We start from the raw sequence: 21,850 nt of genomic DNA on the forward strand, positions 1-21,850 counted from the left end.
TAGATAGATAATTATATTAATTAATTTTTTATATAGCTGCTATTATGACTGTAGCGTGCTCAGAGCGCTCTAGTTTAATCTCTTTTGAGGACCAGTGGGGGTAGGGGGTGTCAAGAAGAAGGTTGCCGCGCTGTCTTCAGGAGTTCATCAAACACAACTCTGTATCGAACTCTCTTTGATAGGTAACCAATCAGTTTATCTCTCTACCAGCCACCAATCAGTTTATCTCTCTATCAGCCACCAATCAGTTTATCTCTCTATCAGCCACCAATCAGTTTATCTCTATCAGCCACCAATCAGTTTAACTCTATTAGCCTTCAATGAGGTAATCTCTAATAGCCTCCAATCAGTTTATCTCTATTAGCCTTCAATGAAGTAATCTCTATTAGCCTCCAATCAGTTTATCTCTATTAGCCTTCAATGAGGTAATCTCTATTAGCCTCCAATCAGTTTATCTCTAACAGCCTCCAATCAGTTTATCTCTATCAGTTTATCTCCATCAGCCACAAATCCAACAAATTAAAAAAATGCATTTTTTTTAATTTTATAAATTGTATTATTCCGACAACGGTTAATGCCCTTCGTAAATAGTAAGGTCACTATCTGACCTACGGTCATAATTATTGCCATTACTTTTCCCAAACGTTTTCTTAAACGAAACACTTAGCACATTTGGGGAGCTTAGCGGAACACATATTAACTTAGCACATTCGCAGAATTTAGCGGAACACATATTAACTTAGCACATTTGGAGAGTTTAGCGGAACACATATTAACTTAGCACATTCTGGGAGCTTAGCGGAACACATATTAACTTAGCACATTCGGAGAGTTTAGAGGAACACGTATTAACTTAGCACATTCGGAGAGTTTAGCGGAACACATACTAACTAAGCACATTCAGAGAGTTTAGCGGAACACAAATTAACTTAGCACATTCGGAGAGTTTAGCGGAACCCATATTAACTTAGCACATTCGGAGAGTTTAGCGGAACACATATTAAGTTAGCACATTCGGAGAGTTTAGCGGAACACAAATTAACCTAAGAGTTTAGCGGAACACATATTTTAGTATGGATTTCTTTTTACTGTTTAATTTTAAAATACTAACTAAACTATATTTTAAATAAAGTATTTTTTTCAAATATAAAACGTATTTAAAAATATATATATGGATAAATTGGTGGCAAACTCTGCCGCTCCAGATTGGCTTGATCAGTCATACCAGATTCTGCCCTGTCTCAAGATGAAACCAAAGCCATTGACTCACCTGGGTGCATCCATTGTCTTCCCAGACTTAGGGAGGCATATGACAGCGCTATAAAGACAATCTCAAGAGCTCCTTCAAGGAATGCGGTATCGACATTCACGGCTGGGAAGCACTAGCTCTCAATCGCTCCTCACGACGTGAAGCTGTGAGTCTCGGAGTCTCAAGATTTGAAGTAGGAAGAGTGGTCAGCGTGAAAGAGCGCCGACCCAAAAAAAAAGCTGAGAGAAGAAGTAAAACTATCTGCAATTGACCTAACCCACCCATGTCACATATGCGGCCGGCTTTTTAAAGCGAGGCTTGGAGTCCATAGGAAATGAGAAATGTGCTCATCTTCGTCCATGATGGAGGAGCTATATATTATGTACAGACGTTAGTTTAAAAAGACGATGATTACGTCCTGCGCGTCATGCATCTAGTCATGCATGTTAACCAATGACTTAAATGATGCCAAGTCATTGGTTTTCCTGGCTGGCTCAGTTGAATCAGCTAGGTAAACCAACATATTAGAAAAACAAAATCTAATAAAACACTCAGAAAGACACAAATGAAAGGCACATATTTTATTTCATATGCTAGGACAAGTACTCTTTCTTTCCTAATGTCATTAGAGAATAGAATGTTTGTCTGAACCAGCCAGGAAAACCAACGACTTGGCCGAGTTTAAGTCAACTGATTAAAAAGCATAACTAGAAACTAAGAAAGCCACATGAAATGCGAAGGACGTAATTATCTTCTCTTTTGAAGTAACGTCTGTAATCAATAAGATAAGAAGCTAAGAACTGTAGAAATGTTGACCTACTAATGCCAAAGTCAACGTTCACAGCATCTGGTGCTTACAAATGCCCAAACTTTGTGATCGTGCATGTGTATCTAAGTTTGTTCTTTTAGTCACAAGAGAAGTTACCCAAAAAAATTCTTAAGACGTAAATATGCTTGAACTTTCGCATTATACTAAACAGGGCCAGTCCTAACAATTGCGGGGCCCTATGCGAAACTAATTGCGCGGGGCCTAGTCTGGGTTGGGAATAAGGATAATAAGTGAAAATTAATATTTTATATTAGAAAATTAAATTCGACTTTGCATTGTATTCATTCTTTAGAATTAGCGCGGGGCCTATGAAAGCGCGGGGCCCAATGCGACCGCATAGGTTGCAGTGGCCTAAGACCGGTCCTGATACTAATGATGGCAATCTCTATCAAATAAGTAGATTAATGATGAGTCCAGCGTTTGACATGGCTACGCAAGCCCAGTTGCGACCAGCATATTTTTCCGAATCTGATTGAAGTCGTTGTCCAGCAGGGTTCTATTGAAGTTTTCCTTACTTCTTCTACACCTTTTTTTTACACACGGGTTTTCCTCAATTGTGTGTCCCGCTGCCTTCGTAAGAGCTCTCGTACTGTCTCTTTCAGATGCCATTTGTTGTCAGCTACTTTCCTATATGCCAATGAGGGCAAAACGGCGCCTGATTTGATCTTGATAGCATTACGTCATAAAGAGTCATTGTAATGTATTTAGCCACTTCTAGGTGGCGCATTCATGGGTTGGGTGTAGCATTTACGTTTATTTAATTAATCCGAATAAATGGCAACGTTGTTCTATCCTATTTTGCAGCCAAAACAAAAATAAATGCAGTCACTAGACATTAACTGATTTAGTCTTTACAAGTTAAAAACAGTTGTCTATAAGTGTGAACGAGAACCCATGCAGCAAGCCTATAGAACTAGATCTAGGCACTTTATGCAAACGACCATTCTCATGGAGAAAGGTCCAGAAGAAGAGTTTTCTTAAATAAAAAATTTTGATAGTTATTAATTATTAGTAATGATGGTTTAACGAGCATTTTCAACCTGCCTGTATTGTTTCACAGGACATAGCTCTAGACCGCAACAGATGGAGAGAGACAGTGACCAAGAAAGCTATGGACAGTGAAAGTACATGGGTTTCAGCTCAGGAAGAAAAACGTACAATCCGAAAAACGGCCAGCTTCTCTACCACCGAAGCAAAAGCCACCTTAACCTGCGCTATCTGTGGACGGGAGTGTCTCTCCAAAATAGGGCTCCACAGCCACATGAGGAAATGTGCTCTGAGATGAACCATAGTCGTTCTACGACTGAAGGAGGCCAATGATTGTTTCACATAGCTTTGTGGTGTTTTTAGAGCTGAATGTGTTGTATTTTTGAGTTTCACTTGAGTGTTGGGACACATAAGCAACAGGTCATTGTGTCATTCAAGGGGGAATACTCTTCCAGATGTATAGTCCCCGTAACATCGTAACACAGGTCCAAGTATTGCGGTTTACAGTTCAGCTTACAGCTACTCTTTTACAAAGGCTGATAAAGATGTGGGATGTGTGATCGAGAGGCCACCTACCCTTGGGCTTGGCTTGGCTACCTATCAAGGGGGTTCATGGTTCGACACTCGGCTCAAGAAAAGTTGTGTATTACTGAGCGCCTAGAAAGTAGCACGGAAAACCTTTTCCCAGATAGCCCTACCCTCCATTGGTCTACAAATGAGATGGGACCTTAGCGCTCTAATGCTATACTTATGAAAGTTGCGCTATAAAAAAACTCTTATTTAAAAAAAAAGGATTAGAATAGAGAAATGTGGGAATTATCTTTGTTTTCAATCTTTGTTTGTTCTAGTAATCATATTGCAACCTTCGCAAAGAAACTTCAATCTATTATGCTGAATTTTCCTCCTTTCAACTCATTAAATACGATTTTATAATTTTTATGGTATTCCGAGTTAAAAGACATATATTACTATTTCTCTTATTTTCAACTAGAGAGAAAGGGGCCGGGAAGGGGGGAGATTAATTAATTAATGTGTTTAGCTAATTTTTATTCAGACAAAGTTCAGTCAATATGCAAGTGGTGAAGCTCTTGGCATACGAATCTCGGTGAAGAATATATATATATACAGAGAGAGAGAGAGAGAGAGAGAAATGGAGAGAGAAATAAGAAAGACAGAGGGGTGAGAGAGAAAGAAAGAGAGAGAGAGAAACAGAGTGAGAGAGAGAAAGAAAGAGAGAGAAAAACAGACAGACATAGGATAACAATAAACTATAAGAGACGTGAGTTAAGAGAATGAGAACGTAGGTGCTGGGAGTAAAAGAAGTGCCACAATGTATGTTCCATCTTTAAGCTGATGTAATCCCTTACATTCAAACCTTACTTTGATGTGTGCAGATATCATTAACTTGTTCGCGAGCTCGGTCCCATGTTGTTCTTATCAATAGCAACATGTGTCGACATTTCAAGTTGTTAATTTAACAACCGACCTTATCCAAATAATGCTAAGCCCTAAGGAAAACATGAAGGCAGCTGTTCTTGTACATATCATTGTGACACGTCATCAAGATTGGAATTTATGGCAAGAGAATGGAGGGGGGGGGGGGAGAAAGGTCAATCACACACACCTATACGTTTTTAGGGGTTCATTGATGACCTGCCCTCTTAAACCCGCCACTCATCTTTCAGATTTCATTAAGGCAAACCTGTTCTTCTTAGTTTTCCAGTTTGAATTCAAACCATTTTAACTCTCGCCATTTTAACTCTCATCATTATAACTCTCACCATTTAAGTTCTCACCATTTTTTAACTCTCACCATTTTAAATCTCACCATTTTAACTCTCGCCATTTTAACTCTTGTCATTTTAACTCTCACCATTTTAACTCTCACCATTTTGACTCACCATTTTAACTCTTGCCATTTTAACTCTCACCATTTTAACTCTTGCCATTCTAACAACATTGTTGTACCTCTACACCAGGGGTGGGCAACATTTTTGTATCGAGGGCCGCATTAAAAAAAGTTTGGTAATGGCGGGCCGCATAAATATATATATATATATATATATATATATATATATATATATATATATATATATATATATATATCTTAGAAATATAAGCTGGCTGTGTAGAATGTCTTTTAATTCATATATACACTGTATTACGATTTTTTTTAATTGCTGTTGTCTTTTTATATCAGAATATCCCCACAAATATACAGTTGTACTTAATGTGCAGTATTTTACTTCTTACACTCGTGCATAATGTTCCGGAACTAGCTTACTAGTTGTTACCCCTGTGTGTGACTGCTGTCAAATTACAGTCAGTCAACATTGGCCAGTGATTATACTTGTTTAGTTTCCACAAAAAATGATTGATCACTGAATGAGACAATTTATGTTCCGGAAATTAATTGTCGGGACGAGCGAAGCCTTCCCTTCTGGAGCATCACCAGAGAATGCTGACCATGTCCTTCAATGGTGCATACTAAATCAAGAGACTCGAACAAGACTCTCCAAAGACTATTCGGAGAACTGCCTGATCTGAAACCACTGCGCGGTTCATCTCAGATATAGAATTACTGATCTGAACCCTTCAACATGTCAAATGAGAACAAAGAAGAACTGATGTGTGTGTACCCAAATAGTGTGAACAGCGTGGAAATACAGCTTCTGGCACCCATAAAACTCCCGTGGTAGTGATGACTGAAACTTCTCTTTGCTTTATGTCCTCTGGAGCTGAATCGGCTTCTCTTAATAAGTGTTGTACTTTTAATCATTTTTCACTAAAGATAGTTTCAACTTTCAGCAAAGGAAAATGACAAAAAAACTTTTTTTTTTTTTGCTTGCCTGTACAAAGCCTTGTTTGAAAAGATTTAACATTCATTTACATTTCATATGTAAACAATCAATCGCTACAGAGATTGTAAGAAACATGAAATTTTGTCTTCCACTCTTCATTAGAAATATTGGTAACAAGGTCACAGTCAATGTCCTTCAAGTAACATAACAATTTCATCCTTGCGATTTTATATTCTTCTCCTTTGCCTTGCACATGCTAAGATACATTGGATTATTTGTTCATAAATCAGAACTACCTGTGGTAAACTCCCCTAGACCTAATATGTTTTATTACTATAACTAAATTTCTATACTGTAATGGTTAAATTATATGTAGTTTTGTGCAAACTTTAGTGTTTCAAGTTTATGGTTCTCAATCAAAGATCGAGCGTCATCAGTTGTTACACTTAGCATCTTATTCCAAGCCTACCCAACACTAAGACATTGTGTCTTGAATTGAGTGTATTGATGTGTAGGCAATAAGCATAATCTTCGTTTACTTAAAACTTTTTATAATGAGACAGTTTCAATAATTTAAGTAGATATTTTTTTTTATGTTTGCATTTTTATATCTATACTAGACATATGTTACCCGCGACCCGCGGGTCTTTATTTGCGCATTACTGTCGATATAGTCACTGAGAGTGTTTTGTAAACAATTAAACGAAATAATAATGTAATAAGTAAAGCGAATGTGTCAATGTAAAAATAGCTAATAGGCTTAAATCCATTTTTTTTTAAATTAAAACATTTGCTTTTGAATAATCTAGTGCAGTGATGCCCAAAATACGGCCCGCGGGCCAGATCCGGCCCGCGACGTGGTTCAATCCGGCCCGCCGAAATGTCGGCACAAAGTGTAGACAACCCCATCAAAAAAAAAGCTGACTTATGTATCTTTACCTACGTTAGGGCCCTTAATTTTTCTTTAATTGATTGGTACTATGACCTTTAACATTAGTGTGCTTATGAAGTGAGAATCTACCAGAAAAAGAGAACGGATCTTAACTTTTTTTTTAGTGGATCATGATAATAAGCCTACATATTTGATCTATTAAAAAAGTGTGTCTGTTTCCAAAAAGAACAACATATAAACGTCATTGTGAAACAAATATGACGTCATTCTTAGTTTGAGCCGCGAATAAAAAGATTGTTAGACTACGCCTAGAGATCAGAGGATTGTTGGAAATATTTACCAAAAATCGACAAGAAAATGAGTCGACGTCAAAGCTAGCTACAATGTTGTTCTTTTTTTAAGTACAGAAATTAATCCATTTTCTGACGCGTGAAAAAAGTCACTTCAGATATCCAATTCCTTAATGTAAGTACTAGCTCCACAGTTTTCTAATCTAATAGTTTCAAATTTATGTAAATTTCATTTCGTTTTGTGTGTGTGTGTGTGTGTGTGTGTACATTTTCATTCATGTGTCCCGCGACACGAGTGTCAGAAATTAAAATGGCCCGCAGGTCGAATTAGGTTGGGCATCACTGATCTAGTGGATTGGATTTAGATTTATGTTAAACGTAGCTAATGATCCTTTCACGTTATTTCTCTTTCGCTACGAAAATAAAATTAGTTTTGAAAAAATGGGTTTACCCGAAGTCGATACATTCTTATCTATTAAAAACGAAAAGAGCAATAGCTTTGTTAAATGAATGGGATTATAAAGTGAACAATTAAACGAAATAATTTTTAGTACGCGAGTCATGAATGAATATAGATCTAGGCCTATCTCAACTCGGCTTCGCAGCTTTCGTAAACGAATGTAGCTTTAGAAAACCAAATTTGAATGTTTATTTGATCAAAATATGAAATGAATGGACTTTAATTAATATGTTTATGTGTTAAAGTATAAAACTATCTGTGCGAAGAGAAGTTTTATCATCTTAGAGTTGGATTAGAGTTTTAGATCTAGGGATGGGATTATAAAGTGAACAATTAAACGAAATAATTTTTAGTAAGCGATTCATGAATGAATATAGATCTAGGCCTATCTCAACTCGGCTTCGCAGCTTTCGTAAACGAATGTAGGCCTAGCTTTAGAAAACCAAATTTGAATGTTTATTTGATCAAAATATGAAATGAATGGACTTTAATTAATATATTTATGTGTTTAAGTATAAAACTATCTGTGCTAAGAGAAGTTTTATCATCTTAGAGTTGAATTAGAGTTTTAGATCTAGGGATGGGATTATAAAGTAAACAATTAAACGAATTAATTTTTAGTACGCGATTCATTACGGTATTGTCTAATGAAAGAATGTTCGTCAGGAAATCTGTAGTCACAGATGTCAGGAACTAATTTATGTAAAAAATGCTTTTGAAACACAAAATTGAAGGTTAATTTTATTAAATAATGAAATCAATGGATCTTCTTTTGTATTTTCATGTGTCAAGGTAAAAAACTATCTGCGCAAAGTGTATTTCTTAAAATTAGATCTAGGTCTAAATCCTTTCTATCTTTTCTCATGTCAACATTGTAGACATGGCCTAGATCCATAAAATACTATAGATGTAATAGAGTCGGACAACTTTATTTTTTTTTGAGGGTCTTAAGTTTGTTTTGGGGCTACAATACATACACTACGGTCTATGTTGGTACCCAAGGAACATTCCTGCCTAGTTTTATCAAGATTGGTCAAGCGGTTTTGATGTCTATAAGTAACATACATACATACACCACACATTCTACTTTATAATATAGATACTGTGGGCACACCTAATTTCTATAGGTGTCGGCGGGCCACATAAAATACCTCGGCGGGCCGCATGTAATTTGCCCACCCCTGCTCTGCACTATATGGAAACGTTTTCACAAGTCATATATCACTGACTTGGATTGAACAGCACCAACAGACACTGCAGCTTCGCTTGGCAGGATGTTTCTTCTAGTAATGATGATAAGGCTTGTCTTCGAGTCAGAAGGGTAATGATGAATGCAATATTTCCCGTGCATACGAAGCCCCAGCTGTGACCTACTGTCACGAGTCGAGTCTGTGACCTATTTTGACCAGTTTCTAGAAGCGAGTTCAAACTAGTGCAAGTGACCAGAGTAAACAAGTTAATTTTAGGTATCCAATCAAAGAAAGAGGTTAAGGAAAAAAATAGCACACGTCAGCTTCTAGAAGGTCAAAGTTACTAAAAATAATTATCTGAGAAGGTTCCATGATTCTGGAACGTACGATCAAAGAAAGTATAAATTAGGGGAAAGTCAGTTAGACGGGGTCCTCGCATAGTAGTAGTTCTGAGCGAGGACCATCGCTCTAGATGGTCCTCGCTCAGTCCTCGATTAGTAATATTTATAAGTTTTGTGATATTAGCGGGTCCATTAATTAAAGTTTTATTAGTTGAAGTTGAAGTTATACTAAGTGAAGTTTTATGTATCTTTAAGTTTTATTTATGAAGTATCAAGTTAAGTTGTTATTGAATTGAGAAGTCATTTTATGTGAAAGTTGAAGAAGTATTATTAAAGAAGTTTTAAGAAAATACAGAGAGATGTTTCTTTCTTCATTTCATTGAATTGTCAAGTTTGATAATATAATCCCCGGCAAATCTGCTCATCACACCTACATATTGTGTCACAACCAAGGCAAGCATAACCATTGTTCGCCGGTGGTCGATTGCCGTCTGCGTCTGTCCTCGGCAGCGGATTTTCTTTTGGTCTCAAATGTGTTAAGATTCCTACAACAGATTCCCTTGACCACCTGTTATGGAGTGTGTGTGTGTGTTATCAAGGGGATTATGAAGAAAGGTAGTTGGATGCAAGATAAGCGGAGCTGTCGTAAGCTGCATTAAGTACGCCTGACGAATTCAGGATGCCAGAGTGTAAAGACGTGTTTTTATTGTGAGTTAGATTTGTTTAAAATATCAGTTTATTTCATATCAAGCTGAATTTGTCTATATTAAAGTAAGAGTTATATTTAGTATTGTTTACAACGAAATTTATTCAAGCTATTTCAAGTTTTATAATTTAAAATATAATACACCTACAACGGCTTAGTTGTCCACGAGAATCTAGAGATGGATAAGTCAACGACCGTCATCAACACCAATGAGTTATTTCTTATGGTTGGAAGCTACCCTTTCAGTCTTAACAATCCCCTTCCCAAATCACTCTCTCTCTCCTATTAAGATTCAGTTGGTGTGGGGGAGGGGGTATTTGGGAGAAGGTTTCCGTGCTGCCTTTTGAAAACCTACTTTAAAAAAAAAAGTTTCTCAAGCCTTAATTCGAACTCAAAATCTCGTGTCTGCAAAAGGGAAGGCCGCTGAGCTGCTACCAAAAATATCTGTACTGTCACAAGTCCCAAAGACGACTCAACTGACTTTAAGTGAATAAATTGACTTGAATCCAAACTTTATCAGACAAATATGACGTTTATTAAATCTCATGGTAGTTACACAAAGATAATCCAATGTATTAAAATATAATTACATAGGCATCCCAGCGGACACAAAATATCATAAGTCCTCTCGAATACAACTTCACTACTAAAATACGTCCGCATCACAGCGGGTAACAATAAGCTTCAATACCATGTATCCAGCTCTAAGTACAGAAAGCAACTACCAAAAGATGTATACTGTCTCAAGTCCCAGAGACGACTCAACTGAAAGTGAATTTAGTCATTCTTACTTCCTGTTTCTATATCAGAGGTTTCACGTGCTTTTCACCTTCTTGACCCAAGGTGAACGAATAAGAGTTAATGTCAAGCGAGACTGTGACAGCTATGATAAAACATAAGTATCCATTTCACTCTTAGTTTCGCTAACTAAACAATAGTTATAAAAACAGGAAGAAACAAATATTGAAAGAAGATTAAACACTACTATTATGTTAACAAATTTATTTTGTAATTTTTCTATTTTATATTAAATGAGGATGGAAGCTGAAAATAGTAATGTCTGAAAGATTTTAACAACATGTACTATTTAATGTATTATTGTTTTAATACATAGTCAAATTTGCTTTGACAAAAATTACAATTACAATAAACTATGAAAATAAAAATAAAATATATGATTTATTTTAAGTATATATGTTTTTACCTAATAATGCACTATTAATTAATGAAGAAAAACGAAAAACTACCAAAAAAAAAAAAGGAGGGAAAATAATGAAAGTGTATAGCGTTCAATGCTCGTATATAATGACATGTAGATGTTTACTTTTGTTGCATCATGTAGAGTTCTTTGTTCATTTATATTCATGTTATAAATCTATCAACAGTGATATTTAAAAAAAGACACAATGTGTGAACCAGGGAATATATGGTTTACTAATGTAGTTTCATTTGGCATTTTTTAAAGTATTTTTACTCTGTGTTAGCTACTTCGATATTGTAGAAGTCAAATTCACATCTGGGAATCAAACTTAGGCTAAATATGTTCATCATAGGTTGCTTTTTTCTTCCTTTCTGTAAATAGGTTGTTTGTTGTTGTTTTTTTTTCCTTTCTGTAAATAGGTTGTTTTTTTTTTCTTCCTTTCTGTAAATAGGTTTTTTTTTGTTTTTTTTTTCTTCCTTTCTGTAAATAGGTTGTTTGTTTTTTCTTCCTTTCTGTAAATATGTTGTTTTATGTTTTTTCTTCCTTTCTGTAAATAGGTTGTTTTTTTCTTCCTTACTGTAAATTGTAACCTGTGAGTATTGCTGACAGTTGCAAGATGATCATGGAATGAATGGTAGATGTCAATTTCAGTTTTTGGTTTTTCTTTTATTAATATAAAAACTTTGACCTGCTACTTCTGATGTTTTTAGAAAGCTAAATAGTGACAGTTTTTGGAGATCATTACAAACTTTAATAATTTTTTTTATTTAATGATTTTAAATGATAACCAATTTTTAGCTACCACATGTATATAATTTCGTAACCTTTCTAGTACAATTGAAAAATTAACTAAACCTAAAATTGTATTTCCAGGCTGATAATAATCTAGAGTTTGATGAGTATAATGGAAAATACAGTTTCATGTTTTAAAATTACGTTTCATATTAATAGCATTAAAGAAACAGCTTTTTCTTTAGTTCACAGTTCACACCTTTAATAATATTTTGCATTACATTCTAGTAATCTGTAAACAGTAATAATGGCTTTGACTTCCTTAAAAGAGTGACAACTCAAAATTAGAAACACAAGGGAGCATTAAACCAAGAGTTAACTCTCTTGCTACTTAGTTACAAAAAGACGTCACACATTGTAATGCCCACACTTACAGCGTAGTGACCTAGTTTAGTTTAGAGAGTATGCTAGTTTTGTAAATAAATATATTTTGCTTTGTATTTAGTGATAGTAAAAAAAAAAGTAGTGACGTATCAGGGGTACACATTAGGGCAGCGGTTCTCAACCTTTTATGCTCTTTGATCCCTATTTACAATCCCCCACTCTGCCGCGACCCCCCCCCCCCCAACACACATACAGCAATAGAAGAATAGACAATACAATCCATATTTTCGATGATCTTAGGCGACCCCTCGCAAATCGCGACCCCCGAAAGGGGGGGCGCGATCCACAGGCTGAGAACCTCTGCATTAGGGAAATATGGCTAGGGCTTGGAGCAAGAAGGATAGTGAAGGAACTGCTAGGTCAAACAGATGGATTTACTGACATGATGATCATACCCATTTGTAAATAAAACATCGTTTGAATTCATCATGGCTATTATCCAGTAAATCATGGTTTTCAAGTGTATTGTTCTTATTGTTGTGTCTGCTTGAATGTCCTCAAGTCAACGAAGTCAGCGATTCTATAAGATGAGATCAAGACCAGTGAACAGACACATTCAAGTACCCAGGACAACAGACTGATAATAATTATGCCATTCAGTTACATTTTTCCTCACAAGCCAATCATGTTCTATTGAGTTACTATCGTAATTCTTTAGCACACACAAAAATGCGTTTCGAATACATAGCACATACATTCTGATCTCAGTATTGCCGTTTGCAATGTTAAAACAAGGTAACTAGAGAGATATTTGAGTAAAAAATTTTATATAACAGAAGCAAAGGGGAAGACATCAAGAAATGGACGGGACTTTCAGAGAAAAAGAGAGAAATGAACATTATTTGTGGTGCCTAATCTGTGATTTAGACTAAGGGGCAGCATACGATAGCGGAGGTCACTCAAAAAAAAAAGTAAAGTTCCTTTTCAGACCTTGCGATCTATAGGACAGATGATGTTAAAATAATCTTTTTTTTTTGGCCATCGGTTAACGAGCAGGGTGTCACGTACCCAGTGGGTGGACTCAGAGCATAGTTGATATGTTGTGAATCGCTTAGCTTCAGTTACTAGGGCCGTTTGTACTAAAGGCGCCCTAAAAATCCCAAAATTCAAAATCTCAATCTTTACCGAGATTCGAACCCAGAACCACAGGTTTGGAAAATAAGCGCGTAATCCCTCAGCCACCGAGCCCCATGGAGGTCACTCATTTAACAACTTATTGGCAGACTTAAACGAAATAAAAATAAATCTTGCAATAGTTTAATGCAGACGACATAAAATATAAATAATGAGAACCTGGCGATCTACTGTGTACTGCTGATGTACAAAAAAAATGTATTTCTAAAATAATTAAAACTCAGCTAATTATTTTACATACGTTTAGTAGAGGAATCTCTAGACCAGTTATAAAATCTATATATAGCATTATACCCTATCCAACATGAACCTACAGTATCGAGAGCAATGCTTGTTGCTTTCGAATTTGCATATCGATACATGTAACAATGTCATATAAAAATGGCAACTACGAATGTATTCGATACTCCTTTTAGAGATTCAAAGGAACGAGACACAAAGTGTTAGAGCACATAATTGTCTTTTTCAAGCTCAAAATATTCATTCTTTTTATCGCTTTCTCCCTTTGCTTCTATTTTCCCATATAAAGGAGCTTCCGTTAAACCGCTTCCTGGTTTTCCTTGGGCTGTTCCTGAATTATCTCCGATGAGCTCCAAGTACTGACCGCTCGCATCGTTCGTGTCACTGAAGGTCTTAGCCACTGAGTAGTAGGGCAGGGGCTCGCTGGTGGTTCGTTTAGGGAGTGGGAGAGGGGGCCTAAGTCGTGGATCGGATGTGTTGGAGGACGCTCTTTTGTACTCGTGTCGGTACTGTGAAGCTTCATCTAAGGTGGAGTACTCGCTTTTGGTGCCAGCTTGCGCCTCGTCAATGTAGGCGTAACCAGGATCCTGGACCACTGGGTCGTTGTAAACATGGATGCTCTTCGTGCCGACTTCTGGGACGGAATACCTTTCTCCTATAATGCGTCCTTGATCACCCTCTAAGCTTGAATGAGAAGAATTCAAGATATGGTGTCCGGATTCAAATCCGCCATTGGTCAACGCTTGCGTGGAGGCTCTATGGCGCTGACCAGCTTTAGTTTTACGCCTTGATAAAACGACGAAGACTATAATGGTTAGGAAGATGACCACGACGATAATACCGATAGCGACGACGACGCCGATAATAATAGGGTTGACGGAGTCGTCATCGTCGTTGTACTGGTCATTGTCCACATCGTCGTCGCCGCTTCCAAGATCCGCATTCCAGCAGCTGGCGTTACAGCTGAAGATGCTGCTGACCTCAGTTTTCCACAGGTCAACGAAGAGCTTCTGGTCTTTCCTCCACACCACGTTGACGAAGTGGAGTAGACAGCCGGGTCCGAACGCTGTGAAATCTGCAGCACAGTTGTTTTGGGGGCAGACAGCTGCAGCCTCAACCCCAGGCACCCTGCTGCACGTTACGTTGATGTCCTGCTCTAAGAAACATGTGTAGGTGTTCAGGAACGCTGGACTTGGTGTCATATATTTAGCGATTGGAGTCGAAAGTACTTGACTCTGATGTATTATTTTACACATTAAGGTTTGTGGATTACAAAGACAGCTATGCAATCTGCGAAAAAAAGAAAGATGATAATTTTGTTATATTCGATTAAAATATAAAAAAGTAAAATAATGGTAACCCATTAATATATTGCAGATGATGTAACATTGTCGGTTAATGAGGATATCATGTGAACAGCAGATCGACCTACCCCTTTGCAGTCACAACGTGAGCCATATACCAAATTGAATTGAGTTTTCACCAGGGCTCGAACTCGAGACCCCATGGTTCAGATTCTTTGCGCTTGACCACTCCTCCGACGCCCATTATCGGCTAAATATTATCTTTATATCTCTTGGAAACAAAAAAACACGAATTTAATTCAGTCAAATATTGAATATGCCCCAAGAACAATCATCTCTAATATTAAAGAAAAATGTTCCCTTGTTTTCGGTTCGGTTAGCGCAATGGTGGGTAAACGTTTTTAGTGGCTGGCCAAAGACTTGGAGAAAAAACTTTTACGGGTTATAATATAACAGAATATAGAAATTTTGTAGTAAATCTAAGGTTATCAAAATTTAATGCTATCTATTTTTTCAAGCTGCACGTGTTTTCAAAAGACTTTAAATTGGGAAATGTTGATTCACTTTCATTCAGTGGCGTAGCATCCATGGCGCGAAGGGGTTCAATGAACCCGGGCCCACGACCATTAGGGGCCCACAGCCTATGGCGTAGCAAAGGGGTTTATCGCATTTGGGCCCATGACTCTTGACCAGTTGGGGCCCTCGTGAGAACATAGGGATGACACTATAGAAGAAAAAAGACCTTTTGTTAACACTACTATAGTATAGAATCTGAAAAGCTCCATCAAAATACCCACAACGTTGCACGAACTTTATTTTAGTTTTAAAACATTAACCCGTGATTTAGACTAAAGAGTATGCACCAGCGGCTTGGATTGCTTGAATGTAAGGAACTGCTTTCCATCAGGTTTATTGTAATGGTGGCGAGCCTTAATTGTACGATTGAAATGACTATTAATGCCAGTTCGTACCCTACTTTTTTTCTCTGTATGTTTCATAAACCATTGATAGTATTAGAATTGATTGGGGGGGGGGGAAGGAGTTTGGTTTAGAAAATAGTAATGCGTTATACAGAAAAATAAGGAATGAGGTGTTGCTATAGGGATAGCCCTGTTGGTCACGAATTAATATTTCATCTGCTAATTATTCAATTTTTTCAAACCTTAATTTTTTCCTTTAAATTTTTGTATTTAAAATTTGAAAATTTGAGTTGCTGTATTACAAAACTGCATGGTATATTCTGTCTAATAAATAGAAAAAAATATGAATTTGCTTTTACTTTTGGTTGGTTATCCATTAGTTGTTCATACGCTAATCCTTGTATAATATTTTTGTCTCTGATGGTTTCAATAGTTATGAGATATGTAATTGCTATTAAAATAAAATCAAATGTGATTTAAAAACTTTTGTATTCGATCTAACAAAGTAGATACTATAAAATAGAAGTCGTCATTATCATGTTTAGTTGTGTTAAAAAAATGTTAACAACAGAATTTTTTAAAAAAGAAGAAAATAGAATATAAACAAACAAAGTATAACATTAAATATTAAGCAAGCAAAAGAAACATCAAAGTATGTTACACAACTATCGTGCGTGTGTTATTACAGTGAATGGCGAAACAGAATTGGCCAGCAGGTTTATAACAAATATTTAGAAGATAGATGTCTAAATTGATCATGGAATAATGTCATTCTCTGGCCAATGCTTAGTATTTATTTGGTTCATAGTTGTTAAAGAAAATTAACACCATTATATTTATACAAAAACCTCTAAAATAGCTATGAATATTGAAATTTGGCTGGACAACAAAACATCAGATATAACAGACCGTTGGGCAATGCAGTTTCAACAAAAATAATAGTACAATTAGAGGGCCAACCGGCGCCATTTTTCATTAGTGAGAGCACTCAAGACATATCAAAAGTTGATCAAATTAACATAATTTGTGTGATCTTTGATGTAGGAATACCCAAGCAAATAGTCATTTCTAGGTTTTCATAGTTGTGAAGAATTGGCTATACGATTGCTCCAAATAATTAATAATTTATCCTTAAATAAACTGCAAGGCTAAAGCTAGGACGGTGCTTTCCATATGAGTGGATAGTAAAATGGCCTTTGGGAATCGCTTAATAAAAAGAAGCCGCTTGCCCATTATGTTCACTGTGCTAACCACAACTTAAACTTGGTCTGAAATGATTACGTCAGCTCTATAAAAGACGTTGCAGATTTCTAGGACTTAGTATGTGATTTTGCTCACACCTTCTCAAGATGGGTGCATCTTGAATCGAATAGGGAGAGCGTCATTTCTAGGACACTCAACAAGGTGGTCATCAAGGAATGAATCTCTCTAAAAACAATGAGATTCAGATAGTTTGATGTCCTAAAGTTTTTAACACAAATTACTTTGTGTTCCTTTAAGGAATAAAAAAAGGGCTGGAAGCTACAGTATTTAGAGGCAAATTAGAAATATAATAATAATATAATTCTGCTTATTGTTGAGTACAAAACTGTAAGCGCTGTCAGAGTTGTGACAAAAATGTTTGAAAGTGATCAGCTAGACCAGTGGTTCCCAAACTTTTTTCTCTCATAGACCCCTTGCCGTGTTTTCTGGTTTTCCGTAGACCCCTGCTTAAGTTATATTAAATTTTTGAAAATTCATCAATTTCAAATTACACATTTTGTTTAAAATAATTTCTAACTAGTGACACGATGAGTGAAAAAGTAATTTAAAACTACAATTTAAGTTGAATTAATTTTTTAAAATAAATCTATTAAACGGGCACAAATTAAAACCCATTATAGAACAGTGAATACGTATAGCATACAATCACTAAACACATTGGAAACTTTTTGTTTTTAAAGGCTTGCAAGCTCACCATCTGTTGCTAGTACTTGCTACTGAGATAATTTTTCATATAGGGATTGGCTGTTTTATGAAGTAGTTCTTTAAAACATTAAATATTAATGTGCCTTAAGTATCATAGTAAAAGTTCTCCAAAGAACAGTTTTTCGTAAATTTCTTGAGCCATAATAATTTTTAAAAAAACTCATTACCAGACAATGTTGACTCAGCCAGTTGTATAGAGAAATATGTTGTTTGCAGAAATATGTCGTTTGCAAAGACTTACATAAGAAGAAAGAAATATTTGACTCTATTCCAACAGAGTTCAAGAATTTAGTGAACTCTTCTACAAATCCATTGCCCTAACAACCAATGGGTCAGAGTTTGCATGGATGGTTTTCAGAAAGCCACCACAAACGGAGTAGCTGGAATACTGACTGAATGGCCTCATGGAGAAAACATAATTAAAAAATTAAGTTCATTGTAACTAATGAGCTCTATGACAACCACAGAGAAGAAATAGGAGCATTGGCCAAGTTCGCCAAACAGTTAATTTTTTTTGGAGACCAATCTAAAAATAGTCCTTCAAAGCTTGAGAAACTCTGATTCCTCCTGAATAAAATAACTGATGATGCCTGGACTGACGTTCGGTAGTCACCTTGCCTGCTCGCATCTCCTGTCGGGAGGTTTGGGCTAGGATGTAATTATCCACATAATCTGAAGGAACGTTGAAATAGAAGGCTGACACACTTGCCAAATGTGAGAAAACAAATACACATTTCAACATCGCACTCTATACGGAAGAAATGAAGAAACTAATAATCAATTGTAAAAACGAGAAATGACAAGCTCTCATTCGATGACACCTTTTATAAACTATCCCAATAGGACCACCTATAATTTTTCACATCAGAACAGTACACATCATAATGAGAAAACATATGTTCCAGAAGCTCAAAATTGGGACCATTGACATTTGCCCCTTTGGAGTGTCACCAGAGAATGCCGACCATGTCTTCAAAATTGCATTCTTCATCAAGAGGCCCAAAACAAGACACCGGCCACAAAACCCAAACATGAAATTCTTTTAATGATATAAGTTCATGTAAGAGTTTTTACAATTTTTTCAACGGCTGGTAAAATCAATAATATGCCTATTGTGTGAGATTTTCAGTATTTTACAATAAGTAAAGAGATATAGTAAAACGTTCAATAATCATCTTCTTCTCACTGTCAGGTCAAAGAAAGATATTGTGGGTGTATTCTGAACTTAATATTTGAGTGTTTGAAAGTTTTGCAAACCTTTATCTTTTTATCAGGGTGGCTTCATCTCAAATGATCCTCCAGCTTAATTGGTTTCATAGCATCATAAAAAAATGGCACATTAACACTCGCTTGTTTGACAAGGCAGTAATGAAGTTCAATTTCAAATACTTAACGCTGTACAGTCTACATTTATTTTTGTTGTTATAACTAGAGAAAACTACACTCTTTAAATCTAGTTATTCAATTAAATTATAAAACAATTTTTCATTCAATCAGCATGATAAAAATGTAAGGATTTCCTAAGGTACAAATCATAAATGTGTGTATGAAATGATTCAAATTGTCAAAATAAAAGTCAAGACAGGCTAAATTGAGATTCTTTATCGTAGACCCCCGTGCACATCTCATGGACCCCCAATTCCCATTTAAACTTTCGTAGACCCCTTGGAAGTCTTCGTAGACCCCTGGGGGTCTATATAGACCACTTTGGGAAACACTGAGCTAGACCTACATAAAGCAGAAAGTCAACTAAACAAGATCTCTATTGAAGTAAATCATTGGAGAACTGACTTTTAGAGAGTAATAAATGCGGCTGCTGAAGTAGCTCCATCTTGAGGTGTTGGTACAATTGTTGCACTGTATCATTGATGAAAGTTATCAGGGAATTTGATGAGCCTACCACTAATTACTGTGAAGAAATAATTCAAATTCAAGATTTAAGAGAAGACCTTCAAAATCAACTTTCAAACTCAACGTATTTTACCGAACTATCATTGTCATCGTTTTACAATTACTTGACAGATTTCATGGACATACAAAAAAAATGTCATCATGCGTTAATGCCCAGTTTCATTTCAAGCGCAAAGACAAAAGAGTTTTATGATGCCATCATTTTTCTAGTCACACTTGACCCAGATGATACTGACTCAGAATATTGTTCACGGGTTCAATGTTTCCTAAAGACATATATAGTCTGTGTATGAGCTTTGGCTGTTTATTTTTGTTTTATCGTAAACAGATATATGAGATTTGGCTGTTTTTTGTTTTATTTTAGACAACTACATTTTTATCATTATGTTTTTCAGACATTGTCACAGCATTCATATTATTTCTCTCTTTGTCTGTATCAATGTGTTCAGAATAGCGGTCTGTGGTAGGGTAGCATGTACATGTTTCCATTTGAGCGAGAAGCAGCCTTAAAGCCTAGAAATAGATATACTGGTTAGTGGTTACTGACTTTGCTACATAAAAGGCCAGAGAAATGTTAGATGTAATTACACTTACAGAATGGAAGTAGAATTAGAATATAGTTTATATTAATATTTAAAAATTATCAACTAGAAGTTTTAGGAATGTAAATGTGTAGAATGTAGAACTCATAAAACGTTTCTTTCTTTATTTGAAACATCTTTAAGTCGTTTAATTCTCCTAAGACATTGAACAAACATAGACTTTTAAGACACTAATACTTGTCTGAGTCCTAACTGAATCAAACGAAATGCCATATTTACTGATAAAAAAAGATACTCTACTTGCATAGGAATGTATTTCAGTAAATGTACCGATACATATAAATTATTCCATTGTTTTGTCTCACTTTACATTCATCTTATTAGGGGAAGGGGGGGGGGGGCCACCAAGATATTCTTGAACCCGGGCCCACGGGTTCCTTGCTACGCCACTGCTTTCATTACACTCATTTATAGAGTTATAAATGTATTAATAATTTGAACAAAATGTTAATTATTAAGGCAATAACTTATCATCTGACAACTTAGGGGTGCAGATTTATTTTTTAATATTTAATGTTTGACATGTTTCGGATGTTCCTTCAGAGTTGAAGATAGTTTACTTCCTAGTCCAAACCTCCCGCAGGACGACGGGGGATTGGAGCGGGCAGGGTATGAATCCGCGAACATCGATAACTCCGAACGACGGTCCAGCGCGCAAACAGCACGGCCAGGCTCCCATCATGTACACAGTAGTATTACGTTAAAAAATGATTCGGATACGAAGAGCATAGTACACCATTACCGGTAACAAAAGGCCTACTATCCCTGATCATAACATTGGCCTAGGTCTAGTACTTTTAATAATAAAAATTGTAAGTCATACAAGTTCTAATCTAGATCTAGTAAATTCTGTATCAAGATTCTAGATCTAGTTTGTATGACAAATGACAATGGAGATATTATTTTTATTTGCGAGAGGAAAGTCTTGTCTAGTCATTTCTTGCTAGCTCACTACCTAAAGTAGGTCAATAATAATTATTTTTTATCTAATTTTTAAATTTATCTAATTTTATAAGAAGAAGAAATCTTTTTTAGTTTCTTTTTATTACATGTAACATGTTATTAATTTTGAATGTATGGATAAGATTAATAAATATTATTTTAAAAAATATAAGTGTACACTAAATGAATATATAGAGATCCTGTGGCTGAGGGGTAAAGCACTTGGAACCCGATGTCCCGTGTTCGAATCCTGGTGGGGGCCGATTTTGAGTTTATGTTTCGACACAAACTGTCTGTATAACCTTGTTTTAACTTGAATGCATTCAAAATGCTATCTATTCAGAAATGTTTTCATTTTAAATAATACCAATAGTGCAGTATTATTCATATTACTACATTCGCCCGTAGCAGCCTTTGGAGCAGAACTTATAGTTAATCATACTTCAAGTTAACTGTGATGGAAAAATGTATGTCTTGAATCGACACTAGATGTTATAGTTTAAATTCCTTTTTCGTAAAAAGTTTTAAAAATCGGCAAACTTGAATTATATATGGTTTATCAAAGAAGCCATTAGATCAGCGGTTCTCAAACTTTTCAGCTCGGCGACCCCTTTTTACAATTTTGTCGCGACCCCCCCCCTGCACACACACACACACACAGCAATAGAAGAATAGACAAAACAATCCAGTTTTTCGATGGTCTTTGG

The 21,850-nt window shown here is 36.0% G+C and overlaps 1 protein-coding gene across 2 annotated transcripts in view; it reads right to left on the bottom strand.

Annotated features, from left to right (window-relative positions):
- Positions 1–11,912: 11,912 nt before the first annotated feature.
- Positions 11,913–21,850, bottom strand: part of LOC106068624 (uncharacterized) — a 34,597-nt gene continuing 24,659 nt past the window's right edge. For both annotated transcript variants that reach the window (XM_056004158.1, XM_013228070.2), the window contains exon 3: positions 11,913–14,786. In XM_056004158.1, the coding sequence (XP_055860133.1) occupies positions 13,700–14,786 (1,087 nt within the window). In that variant the 3' untranslated portion in view covers positions 11,913–13,699. The remainder of the gene's footprint in view (positions 14,787–21,850) is intronic.

Source organism: Biomphalaria glabrata, chromosome 11, assembly GCF_947242115.1.
Source record: "Biomphalaria glabrata chromosome 11, xgBioGlab47.1, whole genome shotgun sequence".
NCBI classification, from domain to species: domain Eukaryota; kingdom Metazoa; phylum Mollusca; class Gastropoda; family Planorbidae; genus Biomphalaria; species Biomphalaria glabrata.